At 29.5% G+C, this 20,945-nt stretch overlaps 1 protein-coding gene and 1 long non-coding RNA gene across 5 annotated transcripts in view; one reads left to right on the forward strand and one right to left on the reverse strand.

The window, feature by feature from the left end:
* Window positions 1–16,355, reverse strand: part of LOC145940157 (proton-coupled amino acid transporter-like protein pathetic) — a 29,871-nt gene extending 13,516 nt beyond the window's left edge. Inside the window, exons 1-3 of one of the 4 annotated variants that reach the window (XM_083045061.1) lie at window positions 3,202–3,838; window positions 3,020–3,126; window positions 2,459–2,544 (exon numbers count right to left, since the gene is read on the reverse strand). In XM_083045061.1, coding sequence (XP_082901187.1) covers window positions 2,459–2,544; window positions 3,020–3,109 — 176 coding nt within the window. In that variant the 5' untranslated portion in view covers window positions 3,110–3,126; window positions 3,202–3,838. Of the gene's footprint in view, window positions 1–2,458; window positions 2,545–3,019; window positions 3,839–15,835 lie in introns of those variants that run through there. The other 3 variants (XM_083045062.1, XM_083045063.1, XM_083045060.1) reach the window with 3 other exon arrangements.
* The window catches only part of LOC145941132 (uncharacterized), a 90,628-nt gene that overhangs the window by 52,670 nt on the left and 17,013 nt on the right, over window positions 1–20,945 (forward strand). The gene's annotated exons all lie outside the window — the stretch shown is intronic.

Below are 20,945 nucleotides of genomic sequence, written 5' to 3' on the forward strand. Positions count from 1 at the left end.
TTCTTGTAGCATTTTTTTCTAGTATATTACGATGCATGTCTGCTCATTTTCTGTTGCATTTCTGTCGACAAATGCTAAAATGCTAAAAAGCTAGCAGATCTCATGCTCGGTTGCTTCTGGAATTCTATTAACATATGCAGCACTTTGCAATGTATATTCGGCTATGTGGATAATTTACGACGAAGTCTTTGAAAATCATAAAATAAGTGGAAAATGAAGCGAAAGGAGCGTATGTGTGAGAATTAAGTAGAATTAAAAATTGGTCGGTTTTCTTGTTAAATAATTAATTGTATAAATAATTAATTAATTGTATAATTAATTATAATTTAGTATTAGTAGTAAAGTTAAAATACAAAAATCGCAATATATTGAAAAAGAAGTCTGTAATAGTGCGTATAAATATATAAGCGTAAAGTATTAAAAGACCATCAGTTTAACGTGAACAATTTACGCTAAACTACTTCAAGGTCGGAAGAATTCGCACGTGTAAAAAAAAATTATTACGTCAAGATAAGTAAAACGACAGCAGAAAAAGGAGTTTCGTCTTGAGCGCAAACGAGCCAAAGACTTCCTTGTTGAATCGCCGCTAAATCTACGAGGAAAATCGATCGTTTGCATAAACATCCGATTTTATATCTTATATTTTCCTACTTTTTTTTATTGCGACATTTAGGAAAGCAGAAAAAATATTTTTACTATTAAAAAAAATCGTTAATTGTTTGTCCGTTGTTTATTTTTAGAATACATGTATTTATAAAATAATTAATTTATGATAATAAATAATTTTTATTTTTAGACATCTCTCCTCAAATTCTAAATATTACATTATTAACTGTTAATAGTTAATAAATAATTAATAATTATTTTGAGAGAGAGATAGTATAATCTGAGAGAGATAGTATAATCTATTTAAAAAATAGAGTAATGTGTTTAAATATTTTATTTTATAATCATGATTTTTATTGCATTAATCTTATCATTCTGTGCATAATCGAGGAAGAAGCCTTTCAATTATCCGTCCATTCTTTATTTGCCAAGTTGAAATAGTTTATTATATATATTTTATTAGATATACTTATTATTATATTTATTTATTAGGTAACTTTTCTTATGTTATTAGTAAAATAAAAATGGTAAAATTATTTTGAGATTATAAATTCGGTATTAGTTTTAACCTTCTCAAGACATAATATAATTTATTATCGTTTTATATTTCTCATTGTTACAGTAATATTGATTAAAACTTTTAGTCATTTAATTTCTCAATTATTGCTCACTTAAAAGCAAAAATGTTAATTTTAAACTTTTTGAAAGTGTAACGAATAAAAATAAGATAAAAGTAAAATAAAAATAATTATTAATCTTTATTAAAGAGATAATTATTAATTAATTTTTATTAAAGAGAATAAAAGAGAAAAAAAATTAAGACAAAAATAATTTTGGAGATTGCTTAGAAATTAGACACAGGTTAGGTTTCACAGATCGATCTCGTTATGTCTTGAGAGTTAAAAAGATCTTGCTTAGATTAAATGAATTTCTTAGATTAAATGTATTTTTCATTTGCGCGACATGAAAAAACATGACACAATAAGCAGATACATACATATACAGGGATCAGAAATGCCTTAAATATGAATTTGCACAACATTATTGGGGCATATATTCGACTCGTATATTTATCTCGATAAATATTTGCGCATCATGATTGTTAATTGTTCAAAGAAACAAATAATTATAAAATAATAATATTTTTTAATAATATTTAATATTTTTAATAATATTTTAATTGTTTTAATAATAATATTTTGTTTCAAGAACAGCGTTTCTCTCGAACAATCAATTGATGATGAGGAAATATTTAGAAATATTCGTCGAATATGCTTCGACACGTGCGTAAATTCATGTGTAGAGGCATTTCTGACTCGATATATGTATGTACATATATCTCTGTTTTTCTATATACGCATACAAACGAACAATTTTGCACTCGTCCAAGATTCAACAAGCGGCTGTCACAAGCTTCCCTGGTGCCAACTACGCTACGAATTCTACGTCAGCGATCAGGCGGTATGCACGATTAGTGTGTGTGTGGTAACTAACGATTAGAATAGTTTAAAACGATAAAAACAAAACGACAAAACAAAACAAAAGAGAAATAAACGAAAGTAAGTAAATTAAAAAAAAAATAATCAGAGTATAAATACAAAATGTGTACATAGCACAGAGAAAATGAAACAGTATACATATATATATTAACGAAAAAATGTAGATGCACAATATATGATCCTCGGGTTTTTCTCACTCACGTTTGCTTGAACATTTTTGGGTTTTTAGCAAGAAAGCAATGGTGATGATATATTGGTCGTGGTATAGGCAGATAATGAGAATTCGTTCAACTATGATCATTGAACTGTTTCTCATTCGTGTTGATTTCTCTTAATGAAATTTTGAGACTTACTTGACGAGCATCACGTCTGAGAGTTCTGTTTTCACACTATTCTTCTTTGGCTCATATTCCGCTATCATCGGACGTAGTGCCGTTTTCTGTAACAGAACAAGTTGAGAAAGTCAGTCAATTGCACAAAATATTATAATAAATGCTAATAATGTAATAGATCAGTCTATTGCTAAAAAATTGTACGTGTACCCTTTTCGATATAGCTATGCTTTGGCCTACATACACTCTGTTATTTATCGGCGTGTTTTACTATATAATTGTATTTAAGATTTTATAAAAAATCAGTCAGTTCAATGATGGTAAATTCGAGATAAATCAGCGAAAAAAAAGAATTTTTAATCTCTAATTTCATTTAACAAATTAATTCATTTGATAGATATTACGATTAACCGAAAGGAAATGGTTTATCAATCAAATTAAATATTTGATAATAAATTTTTCGATAATGCAGCGAATAGCTCTTATCAAACAGTGCATGGTAAGGCAAATTAACTCATTTAATGTCGCGAATTGAAAATACACACACACACACATATACACATATTCGTATAACATGTTCACCCCAATGTGGAGATGATCGTCTTCCACTGCCGACAGCGAGCTCATTTCCACATCGTGGGCACTATCAGTGTTCCCCATTCTAGCTTTCATGGAAGCTCTTCTTCACCCTTGAAATATATATTCTTGATAAATACGCGCAAACACACTTCTAAGACTCTACGGAAGCAAAACGTCACTTGTACCACATGCACGAGTAATCATTTATCGATGTTATCCATATTTGGTTCACTTTTGGAACACCAAAGTACCCCGACCACATGTACTAGTTTCTTCAATCAATCGATACAATCGTAGACAACACATGAAACACATAAAAACGGTGGTACTACTTAGAAGAAACAAAATTTTTGTTGGAGAACAATATCCCTCTCTGGGAGCAATCGAAGAAGAATCCCTAGATCTCTACGTCCACATAGGCGTTTGTTTCGTGTGTGGCACGAAGATACGCCTGAGATGAGGCAAGAACGAGAGAGATCTATCTTAAGACACCCCACTTATGGTCCACGGTGTCCGGACAAGAATGCGAAAATCGACGTCAACACGGCATAAAACGAACATGTCACGACGACGACGAGTGTCTATGACCAACGGAACCGAATAGCATATCCTCACTGGTGACTTAGGTGATTCTGGTGGATGTCGCAAAACGCCACTATCCGGTTCGCTTCTATGTACGGCGTCGTGAGCGGCGCCAAAAATGACTACCGGTTGCCAAATCTTTTGGCAATGCCCGAGGACAGACTCTTTATATACCGAACGACTTACGAAAATAGGAAGAGCAAACAGACGCGCCGTCTGCATTTCACGTGAGCCGCGCATCTTCTCTACCATCTGACCATCTGACTGCTAACCAGGTTTAACCAGAATTTGTTTGAACGGTGTGACAGACGGACCTCGTTATCGGCCATCTTCTTTTTTCACAGTTCGACTCGACTCGCGAATTTTAGAGGATTATATCTGACCATTAATCATCATTTTATATTTAAGCGCAGAAAATTCGTACCTATATCCATTTGTGACGCAATTCAAACTCGAGATATATGTATCGTGAACACGAGTGAATTAATGGGTGAGATAACTTTATTTATACAGGATAGTCTTACTTTAATGGAAACGACTGTATATCTCTTAAACTTAACATCGTGCAAAAAATGTTTCAAACAAAATTTATTAGCGTTTTGAGAGGAAGAAAAGTTGATAATCTTGAATCTTAACCAAGATCATTTTTCAAGATCATGTGAAGATCAATCTAATTTGTTTAAATAGAACTATCATGATTTTTATATATAAATCGATTCCTCGTAATATTCGGTATAAAAAGTTATAAGGGTAGGACGGCCAAAAATTGAATATATAATTTACGAAATATTTTATACTTTAATTTGACATAATTTTATATTAAATTATGAAAAATATCTCTCGTAAAATATTTTTTGATGATCTAAAAATCCTCTACTCTTTTGCGATTTTTGCAATAATTAATGAGAAAATAATTCAAAATAACTAATTAATTAAAAATAAAAATATATTTTATCATCAAATTATTTAAATAAATAACTCGTGCTTATAATGGTTCTTTTATTGAAATTATTTGAGAATTCACGAGACTTTACAGCAACATTCTTACGACTTGTATAAGCACGTGACGAAATGTTAATGAATGATATACCGTCATGATTGCGCGTGGCTTTAATCATACGATAAGGAAACGGAAATCTCGGAAAGTAATCGCAAGTGTGAATTAGCTTAATCAGCTGACAGGAAGAAGGAAGGGATAAAGCGATATCGAAACGGGGGAGCTACGGCCTTGAAGACTAATCGCACGATCGTTGCATGTGTCATTAATTGTGAAATATACATATATACGTTTTACGAGCAAACACTGATATACAAGAGATAACAAAGCCGAGTCATGATAATCATTAAATGAATATTGATATGAAAATATCGTCAGGTAGCCAACTGTCTGCGAAGTTTTGCTGTCATGTTGCTAATAATTGTTGAAGCAGCTAATATTGAAAAACTAGGAACGAAATGCGACAGCATTATGTTTGTCGTGTTAATAGTATGTAAATTGCGATGGCAACGTATTAACACCGATTTACTACTCGTAAAAAGGTGATTTGTGTGACAGCAACGTAATAACAATTCGTCATCAAAGCGATTTTTTTGTAGCTCGATGATTGCACAAAAGATAAGATTTATCTGTAGATAGATCGGATTATTTATAAATTGATTAGAATATTACAAAGCTCGCGTTATCGCATGCATTACATCATATATTATTTCAATAACTTCAATGTAATCGAATATAGAATATAAAATAACAATATAATAGAATATAAAAAGAAATGTCTGCTAAGATGTATACAAATATTGTAATAATTTAGAATTATGTATACACTATAAGTATAAGTATAACTAATAACTATAGACGCATATAAAAATGTCATTACAAAAACATTAATTTTTTTTTTATAAATATTTCAACCTACAAAAATGTTATAGAGGAGATATCTGAATCTGTGCGATATTGAATTCGCCAATTTTATTTTCGAATTTTTTATATCAAATATTTAATAACAGCAACCTCAAAATTCTCTCCCCCCCCCCCAAAAAAAAGATTGTTCAGTTAGAAGTGTAATAAAGACTTGTAATAAGGAATTAAATCGCTGAATTAAATCATTATTTTAAAATTGCCCCCCTCCCCCATTTTGAATTTTATATATATCACAGAAAATTCTATAATTCCATCAATATAGCCTCAAAGTTTCAAAAAAAGTCGCATATTAAAAATGATTGAAATTTAAAATATTAACTTATTATATAATTATCCTAAATGTATAATATTTTTATAATTTTTGAACTTTTCTCTTCTAAAATACAATTTGCTAACATATAAATTCATTAATTATATTTAAAATTCTCGAACATCCTTATAAATCAATATCAATTAATCAAACAATTTTGAATAAATAAATAAATTTAAAATAAAAGATTTATAAAATTGTGTGAAAGATGTTTCGGAAAAAGTAAAGAGAGAGAGAGAGAGAGAAAATAAGAGAAAGAGGGGGAGGGGAAAAGAGAAAAAAGGGAAGGAAGAAAGGAGGAAAAAAGAGAGAAAATAGGAGAGGAAAGAAGGATGAAAAATTAAAAATTTTTAATCAACAAATTTAAGAGATTTTTTCCGTTCAATGATCAAAATTTGGACTTTAATCAAACAATATTGACAATATAACTTTGACAAATAATTTGATCATCGCCAACGACATATCTGGTATGGGACTGCTATACGTACGAAAAATTTAGCCGGTTCAAGTGTCAAATATAGCTCTATCTAAATATAAGATTGCGTTGTTAATAAGCGAATCGTAAATCGGCGTAATGGGCTCTCTATTGGATGAAATTACGACATATTAAAGGTCGAGGCTACGGCGTTTCTTTCTGCACAAAGCGTGTAATATTCAATGCCGACTCCAATAACGACATGAATTGCAAGGACCGATCTGTGAATGCCATTGTGTGTTATTCTCCTGCCTCGTGTCTCATCTACATATTCTACGCTTATCAACTATCATGATATGGCGCGAGAAAGAGAAGGGCGAGGGGGAGGGGGAGGTCAGTGGTGGCGACAGAGCGACGAAATAGCGAATTAACAAATCTAACAGTAACGTCACATCCTCATCCCGACAAACGGTACGTTACTTATACGGTTTGCATTCGCGTGGGAATTTTAGCACTCTCATTTCTGCCGCGGTTTTTGAATTATGCATGCATATTATAACAGCAGTGCTTCTCAAACTGGAGTATATGCGAGACGAAATCTAGATTATGTCAAAAGTTTTGTTTAACACGCGCAAGAATTTAATAAATTCAATTTTTTTGTTTCGAATTTAAGACGCTCTTCTTCATTCATTAACGCCATATTGGATTGTGATGTCAGAAATGAACAATGTTTTATGGTTCTTTTTATTATGCTATATATATTGAAATAAATTAAATTGTGAATTAATAAATAGTTTTAAACTTGGTTAGAAAATATATAACCGTCTTAAGACGCATTTTTGAAAATGATAGATATATGTAAATTGTATTGTATAAGGCTATATACATATATATATATATATATATATATATATATATATATGTATATTCACTATAAAAAGTTATAAGAGTAAAATGACCGAAAAGTGAATAGTTTACGAGATATTTTATACTTTAATTTAACATAATTTCACATAAACTATGAAATATCTCATAAAATAATCATTTTCCAATGATGTTACCTCAATAGTTTTACACCTCAATAGTTTTGCACAAAATAATGAGAGAAATCAATTGCTGTAAAGAAAACAGATTAAAAGTATGTAATTTACAACTATAGCAGCTACACACTTATTTTTATAAACAACTATGTGTTTTCTTTACACCAATTGATTCCTCTCATTATTTTGTGCATAAAAGTATTGAGGTAAGATCGTCGAGATATTTCATAGCTTATATAAAATTATGTTAAAATAAAATATAAAATGTCTCGTAAACTATTCACTTCTTGGTCATCCTATCCTAATAACTTTTTATGCCAAATATTGCGAGAAATCGATTTAATAAAGAAATTTAATAAAGAAATTAAGGTAGTTCCATTTAAAAAAACATAAATGATCTTCAAACGACCTATGAAATCGCTATTTAAGGAAAGGTCAGTATCTTCAACTTCTTTCCCCCTTGAACTTTTATTTTAACATTTTTTTCGTGTTTCGCTTAATTTCAGAGATTCTTTTTGCCTGGGGCCAAATTAAAATGAAACACCCTGCATATTTAAATGTAGAAATATTAGAATCAAAAATTTTTAAATTACGATAAATTAAAATTTTATTTAAAAATCGTGCTAATTATAATCTTATAAATGCGAACATGTATTACACATATAACAATAAATTCAAGAAATTTGGAGATTACTTCAATAAGTGAAAATGTAGCAAGTGAAAAGCAGTTTATGAAGGAGATTTAAGAAACATACAATAGTATCACACAATATATATATAAACGCAACACGCATATTGCTGTTAAACTTTAAGTTAGTAATAGCATTGGCCCTCTTTATCAAGTTGTATCGTTTAGCCGAATTGAGACTCAGACAAATCAGATTCGTGCAATTATGCTTTGTCACTGAAGACAATAAAGCAGAAGTTGAAAGGATAATGGGTACACTGAAAGAATTGTATTCACGAATTAAGAAGATTGTATACTATAAAATCCCTCTTACAAAAGATATTCTTAAGTGTTACCACAACATCCTCTAAAGCAAAGAATGTATATTGTTAATAACAAACGGTCATATGTTTTTTTTTTATGTGGATCGTTTATTTGGTGTTATATGGACATTTTGTTGCAGCAATGTATATAGTTACATAGTGCTGCAATTTACAATACAGTGTAGTGTTTGTCATTGAATGGTTTTAGTCAGGAATGTGCCGTATAATTTACGTCCATTCTTTACGTAATTTTTTACCTTATTTATTTTTTACAATTTTTACATAAAAACGTAAAGAATGTAAACAATGTAAAAAATAGCCTAAATTACTAACAAAATTATATAAACTGGACAAACTTTATATTACTTTATTTTAAAAGTAATAGTACAAAAGGTTAAATGCACACGAACCACGAACATAAATTTTTCCAAAGAACATAAATTTTTATATTCTTAGTGTTTATATTCTTAGTGATAAATTTTTAAAATTTATATATAAAATAAAAATAAAAACTTTGAAACAAAATGAAAACTATAGACTCTAATAAAACAAAAACAAATCATATATTACATATCAGTCATATTTCATGTCATAATCTCATAATATAACGTCACCTAACTCATAAACTCATAACATAACTCATAAGACAAGAGTACAAGAGTATAACCTAACCTAACCTAACCTAACCTAACCTAACCTTTCTTTACTAATTTTTTACATATTTTACATGTTTACATTCTTTACGTAAAAATTTACGTTTTTTACGTAAAAAATAAAAAATTATTTTTTTACGTGTAAACGCACATCACTGGTTTTAGTTTATTAGAAGAATGGATGAAGTGGCTCGAAAATTAAGAGTGACTTCAGAAAAGTGTTCACGAGTAAACAACGTGCAACATAACTTTTAACATAACTTTTGTTCAGGACCCAGAGGTCTCGTGCCTCATGTTTAGCTTTATATGTCTATATCTATCTATAAATCTATTCATTATACATATATGTAAATTAATATATTTTTTGTTAATGTAAAAATAAATTCCATTTCGTTTATATTTTTACAAATTTTTATAAATTAAGAATATCTGATATATTAATCTTTGGAGGATTTCTCTCTTAAGATAAGAAAATGGCTAATTTTGATTTGGTCTATTCTTTATAATAACCTTACACTAAATTAATGTAGAAAGCTACATATTTTTACTAAAAAAATTTTGATTAAAGAATTTGTCATTAAATTAATAATTAGATTAATAAATTTTAATTCAGTCTTTTTTTTTCGAAACATTCAGTATTGTTTTATACACAATATTTTCATAGATTTTTCTATGTAGAAATTGTTGATTTTATTAACAGAATCCAATATAGCTTAATAAGTAAACAAACATCGGCTAACTAATGTCGTTTCGTTATTAGTTAACAGTTGGATCTTGTTTTAACAACAGTCTCTGTTTATAAATTTCTACATGGGTTGTAAACGAAATTGAAGAAAAATATAAAATATTAGTCATATCAGTCATTATCTATCTTTCCTCCCCTCTCTTTTTCACACACAATATATTGCATTATGTAATTAAACAATCTTCACTAATTGTAATGCAATTTTTATCTCAATCTTTAGTTTGAGATACAAGCCTTAAACGACACTTTCTTATAAGATAAAAAAAAGTTTTCTCTGTTTTTTATTTTAAAAATTTACATACAAACTGGTATACAATTTTTTTCAAAGTAATCGACAAATCTATATTTGATGAATTAAATTATGAAGTTTTTCATCTCTTTATTTGCATCTCAAATTGTGATTTTAACTTGCAAAAAAATTTAATACACAAAACGAATTATTTGATATATTCTGTTTTTCACTAAGGAAAATAATTTATTTAATATGAGAAAATATGAGGCCATTATGCAAGATGCATAATTAATATATACTATAATTAATACGTTTTTTGCAAATATGCGGCATATGCGACATTTATGTCTTGTAATTATTTTTTGAAGAAAATAGCAAAAAAGACACCATCAGGGGCCGTTAGCCAAAGTCATCGACGAGAAGCTAAAAAGCATCAGGCATATCAAACTCGCTGAAGTAGCAATGGCGGGGACAAAGATGAAGACTAGAAAGAGGGGACGGAAGGATGTAATAGGTAGAGAACGTAAGAAAGAAGGGGAAATCTGCATGATAGGAAAGAGAGAAAGAGAGAGAGAAAAAGAGAGAGGGAAAGAGAGAGGAGAGGGAGAGAAAGAGAGAGAGATAGGGAGAGGAAAGGTGTCAGTTGAGGAAATTTCCATGACGTAGAGTACTGGTGTGACTTGCCATCCGTCGTTAGACATGGAACTTTTCGCTACAAAGACGACGCGACGTGGCAATTATCGTCATTTGAATATACGGGACGAATGATATGAGTAAAAAAAATTAATAAAATTCTAGGAAAAAGAGATTAAAAGAGATCCATAGAAAGACTTACTACTGTCATTTCTATCAAATATTGTCACCGCGTAGAGATATTTCACTAAAAAACGAATTCTCAGAATTTTTGATTATGTCTTCCTGGCAATTACTTGTCAACATCATATGTACACAATACAAACTTTGCGCAGAAATTTATTAAGTTTGTGCACAGAGAAAGAATAAGCTGTTTTTATATTTTAAATAAAGTTACTCGTTCGTGATTTTTTAAAAATAATAGTTGTGGTTCTTGAAAAAAAAAATTGTTAAAACTACACATACAAATGATTATACAGTTCAATAAAAAAAGCACAAACGAAAATAAAATTGAAATTAAAATTAAAACAGAAAACAGACTAGACAATCACGAAAATAAAACTAACAGAAAATCAATATCAGCAGGATGAAGTTGCAAAAATAAAATTTCAAGCACACAAGGGGGGTTAATAAATAATTCAACAAATTATAATAACTGTTTTAATCTACATTAAAGTCATTATCGAATCTATCAAAAAATAAAATTGTGTCTCATGTTAAGTCACACATAGCAAACAATGAGGTGTATAATTATAAACGTATATTTATGGCTTTTCAAACAAAGATAAAAAAGACGGTAAGAGTTTGCCATCTGAAAAAATAGTAATGACATTTACATATGATTTATTTTACTATACTGATAAAAAAACTTCAATAAATTCAAATTGTTTTGAGTGTGATACAGAATATGCCACATCTATATTTTCTTTAACGTGGAAGAAGAAAAAAGCAGAAAATATATCATTGATAAAGCATAATATTGTTACTGATTTTATAATTTATTATAATAGCGGATACATATTGTTAAAAAAATTAAAATGCCTTAACTGTGAATATTGTGTCTTAAATTTAAAAAAATATAGTTTCTGACCAAATTATGTTCTGAAGAGCATATGAAAAAATATTTTTTATATTTTTTATATTTTATAATAATGATGGATTAATAAAACCTTCCGCATCAGTCTTTTATGTATATAAAGAAACGGAGAAGAATTGTAAATCACAACACATCATGTTTTTCCAATATAAATATAAAAGAAATGGATAAAGAAACGTCTTTTTCTTCCTACATGCTTTCTTATTTATCCTTGTCTATTTATACTGAGTGTCCGGTAATAATTATCCTACCTCTTATATGTAGGTAGAGCGAATTAAAGTGAATGGAAAAGTCTTCTACCCTTTTGCGATCTTCCCAATAATTAATGAGAAATTAATTAAAAAAGACCGGCCAATCCGCGCGCGCGAGATCCCAACATTAGGCGCCACTCATACATAGCCATTTGTAAAGCTCTCCTCCTGGAGGTCCTTGCACCATGCCAGGCAACAGACAATAGGAACAGACAGAGAATAGAAAATATCTATCAATAGGAAAAGGGATTAGATATTATTCCCGCTCCTGTTGAACGATATTTCCCTGTTGTCTGACCATTGTGCAAGGGCCTTAACTCTTCATCGCACGTTTAGCAACCGCGTAACATTGGGGTCTCTTCTTGCCATATATTTTTGTTCTTTGTGTATAGCAATTTTTTTTTGGATGAATAAATATATTAAAGCAACATTTTCTTATAAAAGAAATTTTTAGACAAATATTTTTTTAATGAATAAAAAAAATAAATAAAAATAATTTTAATCTATCAATAGGAAAAGGGATTAGATATTATTCCCTGCTCCTGTTGAACGATATTTTCTATTCCCTGTTGTCTGACCATTGTGCAAGGGCCTTAACTCTTCATCGCACGTTTAGCAACCGCGTAACATTGGGGTCTCTTCTTGCCATATGTTTTTGTTCTTTGTGTATAGCAATTTTTTTTTGGATGAATAAATATATTAAAGCAACATTTTCTTATAAAAGAAATTTTTAGACAAATATTTTTTTAATGAATAAAAAAAATAAATAAAAATAATTTTTTGAAACATATAATTCCTTTTTTCTCGCGAGTCATGTGTAGAAACGAGAAATAGCTGCTTATATGTGTATGTATATCTATGTATGTTTTCTGATTAAATTGTGAGACAGACGTTATGCACATGATTTGGCACCGTGTGACATCGATCGTCGATGTAAATGAATGAGTCTCGAGAACTGTATTCGTTGCCAATCGATCAGGGTCACAGTAGAAACTATAGATTCGATCGAACACGATACAAAATAGTGACATTCGTCCGTCACGTGAATCTATCTAGATAAAATAGAAAAATATTGCTTCGTCGACAATAACTTTATTAAATAAATTTTCAACAATTTTAAGAACACAATATGTATTTTTTTTTCTTCGTTTTTTTACTTTCTTCTGTTTTTTTAATACTTCTTCTCTTTTGTTTCATAAATCCCCATTCTTCCTTTTTATCCATAGTTTTTTTTTTCTCTTTTCTTTTTTTTCTCCGCACAATTTCTTTTATTTCGTGCTATTTTTGTTTCTTTTCTTTCATGTCATATCACTTTCTATTATTTATTTCTCTTTCTCTTTTAGGCCTGCCTTTTCCCTTAATTTTCTCTTTCTGAACTTTAAGAATTCAATATGTATTTCTACCTTTGTTGTATATAAAAATACGTAAAAATATCTTATTTAAAAATACATAAACAGCATTCAAAGAACTTACATATGTGTTAATACATAATTTAGTTTTTTTTAAGTTTTTTTTGTGAAAAGCCAAATATGATTATGTTTGTTTGCGAGTTCATATAGATCAAATTCAATTATGATTTCTATGAAATAGCATATTAAGCATTATCGCGCAATTTTTAAAGCATATATGCCGATTTCTTTTTTTTTTCAAGAGAGCACTAGATTTCCATTGCGCTTATCATGAATTGCTATGATTGCAACTTAATCTAATATTAAAAAAAAATGGTGTTATATCGAATTTAATTGGACGCACTAATTATAAATGCATTCTCACTCATAGTTTTTTGTTCGGTTAATATCGAATGTCGGTATAAAAAATTGTTAGCAAATTTTCGATTAGATGCACTGATGCGCCATTTTTCAGTTTTCTATACCAGTTTTCAATATACCAATTAAGCACAGAAAACTGAACAAATGAGTATCCCAATGCATCCAACCAAATTCGCTATCAATTCTATTAATAAAACGTGATCGATTCTCGAATTCCAATAAAAGATTAGATAGATAAGCTGATAAAGTGTTTCTTAGTTCCGAAATAAACCGCAATATAATGAATGATAATCGCAGTTTACATTTTTTATGTAATTTGTTACACAATTTGTTATAATTGAAAGAAGTTGAAACTTTTATCGAATTTTATTCCATTTAGTGATGATTCATAATAAGAAGTATGACTATCAAGAATTTCGCAACCGATCATTATTGTAAATTGTTAGTTCAACGTTACGTGACGTATTTCACGAGAATCTCTTCTTATCTCGGCATCGCCTATTAACGAAGTCATCGATTTACTGATATTGCGTAACACAGGAAACGGTTCATATTGCAGTTTATAATAATAAAGCGATAAATGATAGCAATTTAAGTCACTCAAGAATTCTAATACTGCGCATATCTGAAGAGAATAGAGTAATTTTGCTTTAAAATAAAAAAATGGTAATAATAATATTTATATAAGATGCACAACAAAAATGTATCATCAATAATAGATCAATAATAGAATATAGGAGAATATGACGTTTAATATCAAAGACGATCAAAGTATATTTTTTATTTTTTTTTAATATTTAATTTTTCGAATTTTATAAAAAATAAATAAACTTGTTATAAATAAATAACTTGTTCGTCTTTAAAATTAGATGCTACATATTCTAATCTGAAATATTTAATATGTATTGCTTTTTCCGATTAAATTAATATTAAATTAATATATTAATATATTAATATTAATATTAACTTTCTCGAAGCATAATTTTCTACATTTTAATTTTAATATTTATCATTAACAATTAATTCTTATAAAATTAAATGCAATGAAAAATACAGAAAAAAAGAAGTCTCGAAATAATCATTAGAAATCATATGAATAAACTTCCTTATAATTCGGCAAATTCAAAAGCGCGCATCTAATTACATTTGTCATGTGCATCATTACAAAAAGTGCATGTATAATGCAAAATGCATCAAATTTTTCCGTGCAATCCATTCTTATTAGTTTTATATGACATTTAATTTAAATGTCCAAATATATAAGTATAGAAAAAAAAAAATATGCGCAAAGTAGACTTAATATGTCTCTTATGTGTGCGCGCGCGCATAGATACATATACTGTCGCGCGCATCAGTGACATTTACGATATTGCGTGCAATTGTAGCCACGTGGCGAATGCACGCAGGTTCGTATAAGAAATGCGTGTATTATATATATTAATGCCGTAAAGTAAAAGTAATCTTAAGTAAAATTAAATAATTTTCTTTATCATATTTTTTATAATTAGCAATTAAAATTAAAATTTTTATGGCGCCAAGTGTTGCATAATTTAGTCTAACTTAAGGGAGTGCCAATTAAATACTTAATATGAAAAAAAAAAACCAAAAACGAAAACAATTACAATATTTTTTATAATATTTCTTCTTCTCATTCGTATACTCTTTGCAGAGTAGTCGTGACCATTAAAATATTTATTAAAGTAATATTATTTATTCAGAATGCAAAAATGAAAAATATACACTTTTACATATTATTTTGACTTTATAAATATTCTGATAAATAGCATTTTGTCATTTGGAAGGTATTTATACTTCATTACACATATAAAATGATTTCTTTCAAGTAAAAATGAGCTATTAAAAATACTGTGAATCTATAAATAATCTTTCTTATAATATGTTTATATAATATATATAAAACATGCTTTATATATATTTTATATATAACAAATACTTTTTTAAAAATATTTATAATATATATATATATAAAGTTTATATATATAATACACAATATTATATATGCGTGTCTGACGAAAATATCTACTTAATATATGATTATTTAATTAATATATAGTATTACTTTACAAGTAATTTCACAGAGTTATTTTATGCATTTCAAATTAAACTCTTTTTTTTATTCTTTTGATATTATTTAAAATAAATTACATATAAATATACTCACCTGAATTCTATCGTCGTGCACCGGTATTGCGAGATTCTTCGTATTGTGCGACATTCTTGATGAATTTGTGTTTGTGAGTTGTAATCGCTTGTCTCAAAGGTGTAATTCCAAGTTTAATTTCAAGTATATACGAACAGATGTATAAATATATGAATATATATATGGCTATATATATTTATGTATATATGATTTTCTTCGCTCAGTGCGATATCTTCGGCGTCGATGAACAGGCAAGAAACACGAACCGCTCCAAAATTCGCTGCCGAACCGCTATCAATAGAGAATATCCAGCGTTTACAATATTTCTATGTATATGTATGCACGCACGTATGTGTCGCGTGTTTATAGAAGTGTGAAAAGAAAATTATATCACGCGCTGCATGCGATTGAGTGTACACGTTTAATGTGTAACAAATCTCACATACACGAACTGATAATCATGCAAGGATTTGTCTCTTAGAGAGCGCGGTGTCACACTGATCTTTCGTCCTCTTTTCGTTAACTTCCCTCCATGTGTGTGCCACAAGATACGTATATACATTGCGGTGGAAGTCACAAACTCGCGGTGGGGGCAGCCGGTTGACGAAGGGTGGGGACAGTTAGTTGGTAGGTAGATAAAGAGGGAGAAGGAAGGAAAGAATCGGTGAGGGAATGCCAAAGGATCGTTGAGGGAGTGCTAAAAGAACGCAAATCTCTCTCAAAGAACGCGCAGAATCTATGTATATTTTTTATTATAATTGTGGAAAGACCATATCTTCTTCATCCCTTTCAACATTATCTTCTTTCTGCTTCTCTTCTTGAGAAAACATTCAGCAATCTGTCCGTTCAAATCTGCTCTATCATATATTCATGATGTTTCCAGACGTCTCGCCAATTTCTACAATGCCTTTTGTATCATAATAATTTTTTAAACAATGATTCCTTATGATAACATATGTTTTGGAAACGCAATCGGCTTCAACATAGTCGTTTGTGCTTATTTTTGGATGATAGATTCCAGTTCATCTATCAAATAATTCGTATCAATAAATAGAAAAAATATTTTTTGATAAAAAATACATGTATATAATACGCGCAAAAGATTTTAGCAATATAGTTGTTCAAAGAGAAATGCAATTTCTGTTATTATTCGCTGGAACCTCTTAATAGCGCACGATTCGGGGCTCTGAACGTAATAGCGAGGTTGTCCCCCCTTCACTCCCAAACCGCGAAACTCAGGGCCGTAGCGATATTGTTTCATTCACACATTATTTTCTTAGTGTAAGGAGAAAATTATCGAGACCTCTAAGCGGGACTCAATCCTAGGACCTTTTCCCCTCTCAGTAGGCAACCATTCTGTCACTGAGCCATTAAACACGCCCCAACCACCGTATTTTCTCCGCTCGCTTACATAATTTCTTTAAACAGTTCGGTTCTTTGACCAAACATTCGTCCTCGAAATGGCACAACGCTTTCTCAATTCTCATAGAACTCTCACAACCTCTTTTCTTTTGGTTCAAACCAGAACCACCAAAGGGGACCATTGACTTTATTCTACTTCTGAAAATCTATAAGGAGGAAAAACATCAGGGGTTTTCGGGGATTCGATCCTAGAATCTTTCCCTCAGTAGGCAAACCACTTTGCCACTGAGCCACTAAACGCCCAACACCACTGTATTTTTTCCGTTCGATTACATTTATTCTTTATACTGATCCAGAAACAGATACACATTGTTACGTGATTGTACCGTTTTACTCCCACTCACGCTACTCACACGTGCGTCTAACACGTATGGAAGGGGTTTTGCGCGCTTTTTCGAAGTTCATTATTGTGAGTTCCACTGTACTATTTATGTTTCTTATATATACATACATTATTTTGCTAAGAATACTTAATTGATATATATTTTTTAATACATTTATATTTTTGTATACATTTTTCGATGTGATTTGAAGAAAATTAATATTGCTGTAGGTTTTTTAAAATAAGATTAAAGGTGCATGTAAACAAAATGTAAACGAAGCGACATTGACGATTAACATATTAACATATTAACTATCATAATGAAGTAACTATTAATTATTCAGCCCATTACTTGGAAATATGTTCAGTTTGTACACAGTATAATTTCGGAAACAGGTAGGAACCAAGTTTTCTTACTATAATTATTTAATGAATAATAGTTATAATCCACCTCAAAATTGCATATCTTTAAAAGGAAATGTAAAATCTGAGAGCTAAAACGAACAGGTGAGATATTGGTGCCAACACAAAAGCACTATAGAAAAGCATTGTAGCGTAAGCGTGGTTTACTGATGTGGATTACACGGCTTCAGAAACTTGAATACTCGTGACCCACGTGCGGGCCACATGGCCTCGGTGTATAGAATATAGTGTAACCAGGGTGAGTCATATATACCAGTCAACGTGTTAACGAGGGTGGAAATTTAGTCGCCGGAATAACACATAGTGTGGCGCGTTTGTTAAAATTTCTTTTTGCTCTTTCATAGAATTAAAACTCGATGTGGTTTATTTTCGCAGATGTCAAGTAATGCAATGAAAATTTAAGTAATTTTCATATCGATAATCTCATATTATATTTATAATTTTGCTCTAATATCATAAATAACATCAAATTTATGGTATCTTATATGATTTTAAATAAGCTCTTGCGTTCTCTCTCTCTTCTTATAGATTGACTATTGAAATTAAAGATAGTGAAGTAAACATATAGAGTTATAGTATGATTAGATGTAATGTTGAAAATAGAAATACAAAAGAATTGTTTCAATTTTACAAAGGTATAAAAAATGGTAATATATATGATTCATCGAGTACATGATAAATTTGTGAAATTTCTGGAGGATATAATAGAAGAAATGAATCTAAAAGATATAATAATTAAAGAAAATTATATATGATAATGGGAGATTTTAATATAGATTTGTTCTATACAAAGAAGCTGCAGAACTTAGATATGAAAAAATATGTTAATAGACCGACGAGAGTTATGAAAGATAGCCAAACAATTATCGATTTACTTTTCGCTAATAACAGAATACAAGTACAAGTGATTCGTAAGTCTAAATTTGAGAATAGATATAAATCAGAATTTAATGATAGCGACTATATAGTAAATTTAATGTAGACGAATTTATTAGACTCTATGAAAGATGAATAGAAAATATAAAATAGAGCAAGGTCAAAGAATGTCAGAGTGAAGAAATGTGTTAATAATATAGTAAATCCACTAGTCAGTATAAGATTTAGGAAAAAGTTTAGAATTTCGAAAATATGAGAAGCGAAAAAATGACTTTCAGACAAAATAAGAGAAGCAGCGGCTAGAAGGAATGAGACATAAGTAAGCATTACGATAGAAATTGGTTGCAATTTAAAATTAAAAGAAATGCAATGAATAAACTAATCAAAATAAAGAAAAAAAAATAAGATAGATGTTGATAAAGAAAATCCTACATCTATGTGAAAAATTCTGAAAGAAAGTATAATTTTATATCGGTATAATATACTAGGTATATTATATATGAGACAATCATAGCACCTCACTTTAAATATTATGCGACGCTGTTAGTTGGTATAGGAGAAACACAGCTGTGAGTAAATTGCAAATAATGCAAAATCGGGCCATGAGAGTCATATTGTAACGTGATAGGCTTACCAAAGTGGAGAATATGCTGTGTGCAAACGCTGCAGTTTATGTCCATAAGATAGAGGCTGTACTATAAAGTATATCTGTTAATCCAAAAATTTCAAAAGAGTAACAAATTTTATATATCTCTATTAAATACGCATCACGACATAAAAAAAATAATTTATTTTTAGCTGTGAGTGTAACAAAAACTATTTTATACTTCAGAATTCATATAACCCACGTATCTCATAATTTAAATGATTGAAACAAATGCGAACGTAAAAGCTGTGATTGGCTAAGCTCTTTTATGCCATATGTTGGTATTATTCCATGGGACTCACTTTTACAGTTGTCGGCAAAGCAGTTTTGCTTTGATTGCTTTGATCAATTCGTAGTCCTAATCATAATCAAGCCTGCAATCCGTAGTACAATACGGGTTTTACGACTAATTGTAAAATTTCATTTGTCATGGCCTTTATGTTTACGACTTTGTCAACAACGATTATGATCTTTGTGCTAAAAAGCTCCCTTTCTTTCCTCCATATCCCCATAGCTGCAGCTAATATAAGTACAGAAATTATGTATAAAGATCAAAGTAATTTTGCCTCAGTAAAATTATATAAAGTTTTTTTTGTCATGTTCTTTACATAACTAAAAATTGTCCGAAAGAAATTTTGCATTATTCTGGCTCTTAAAACTTTATAATAAATATAGACTTGGAGGTAACTGCATCTGGCGCATCACAATCAACAATATGCATGTCATCGTTTGAAATTTTCTTTTGGCTTTTTTTTTTTTCAAAAAATTGCTTTTTAGCGTAAAATTTATAATTCTACTGTTATAAATATTATATAACTTCAATATGCAATTCTTTCTGCAGTTTAATTGTAAAACGAAAAATTAGAATTTGTTGTATTTTGGCTATATTAAAAAGTTTTTTCTCTCGACTATTAAATGAAAATTTTGTCCGATTGGACTTTGCATCATATTTCTGTCCATACAACACGAGAAAAAAAAAATAAAAACATTTTTGTTATATAAATAAAACATAAACTATCGGTTAAATATATTATAATATATAGATAAAGAATAATAAATCGATTATCAATCAATTATCATTTGAGATCTGATCGATATGATAATATAAAGAACTTTTTAACAAGAAAATACAGATAGATACAATTGACTAATTAACTATCGAATAAAGAATTTTTTAAATTCCGAAAATTTCTCTATTCGATAGCCAATCATGTGATATTTGTGTCTATATGTGTTTCTTGCTGAAATACTTTCTAAAATAAGGTCTGAACACAAAGATTGTAGACATGTTTAACATACGTTTATATCCATCATTGTACGTTGACTGAAAGCTCACAATCAGACACAATGAGAGTAAGGAATGCAGAATTAAACATGAGGAATTGTTAAAAATTAAGCCCATATCAGATGCATTGAAGATATAGAGATTGAAGATTAAAATA

This window comes from Prenolepis imparis, unplaced genomic scaffold (genome assembly GCF_030444845.1).
Source record: "Prenolepis imparis isolate NDT839.2.m4 unplaced genomic scaffold, iyPreImpa1.0 SCAF_9, whole genome shotgun sequence".
Classification (NCBI taxonomy): domain Eukaryota; kingdom Metazoa; phylum Arthropoda; class Insecta; order Hymenoptera; family Formicidae; genus Prenolepis; species Prenolepis imparis.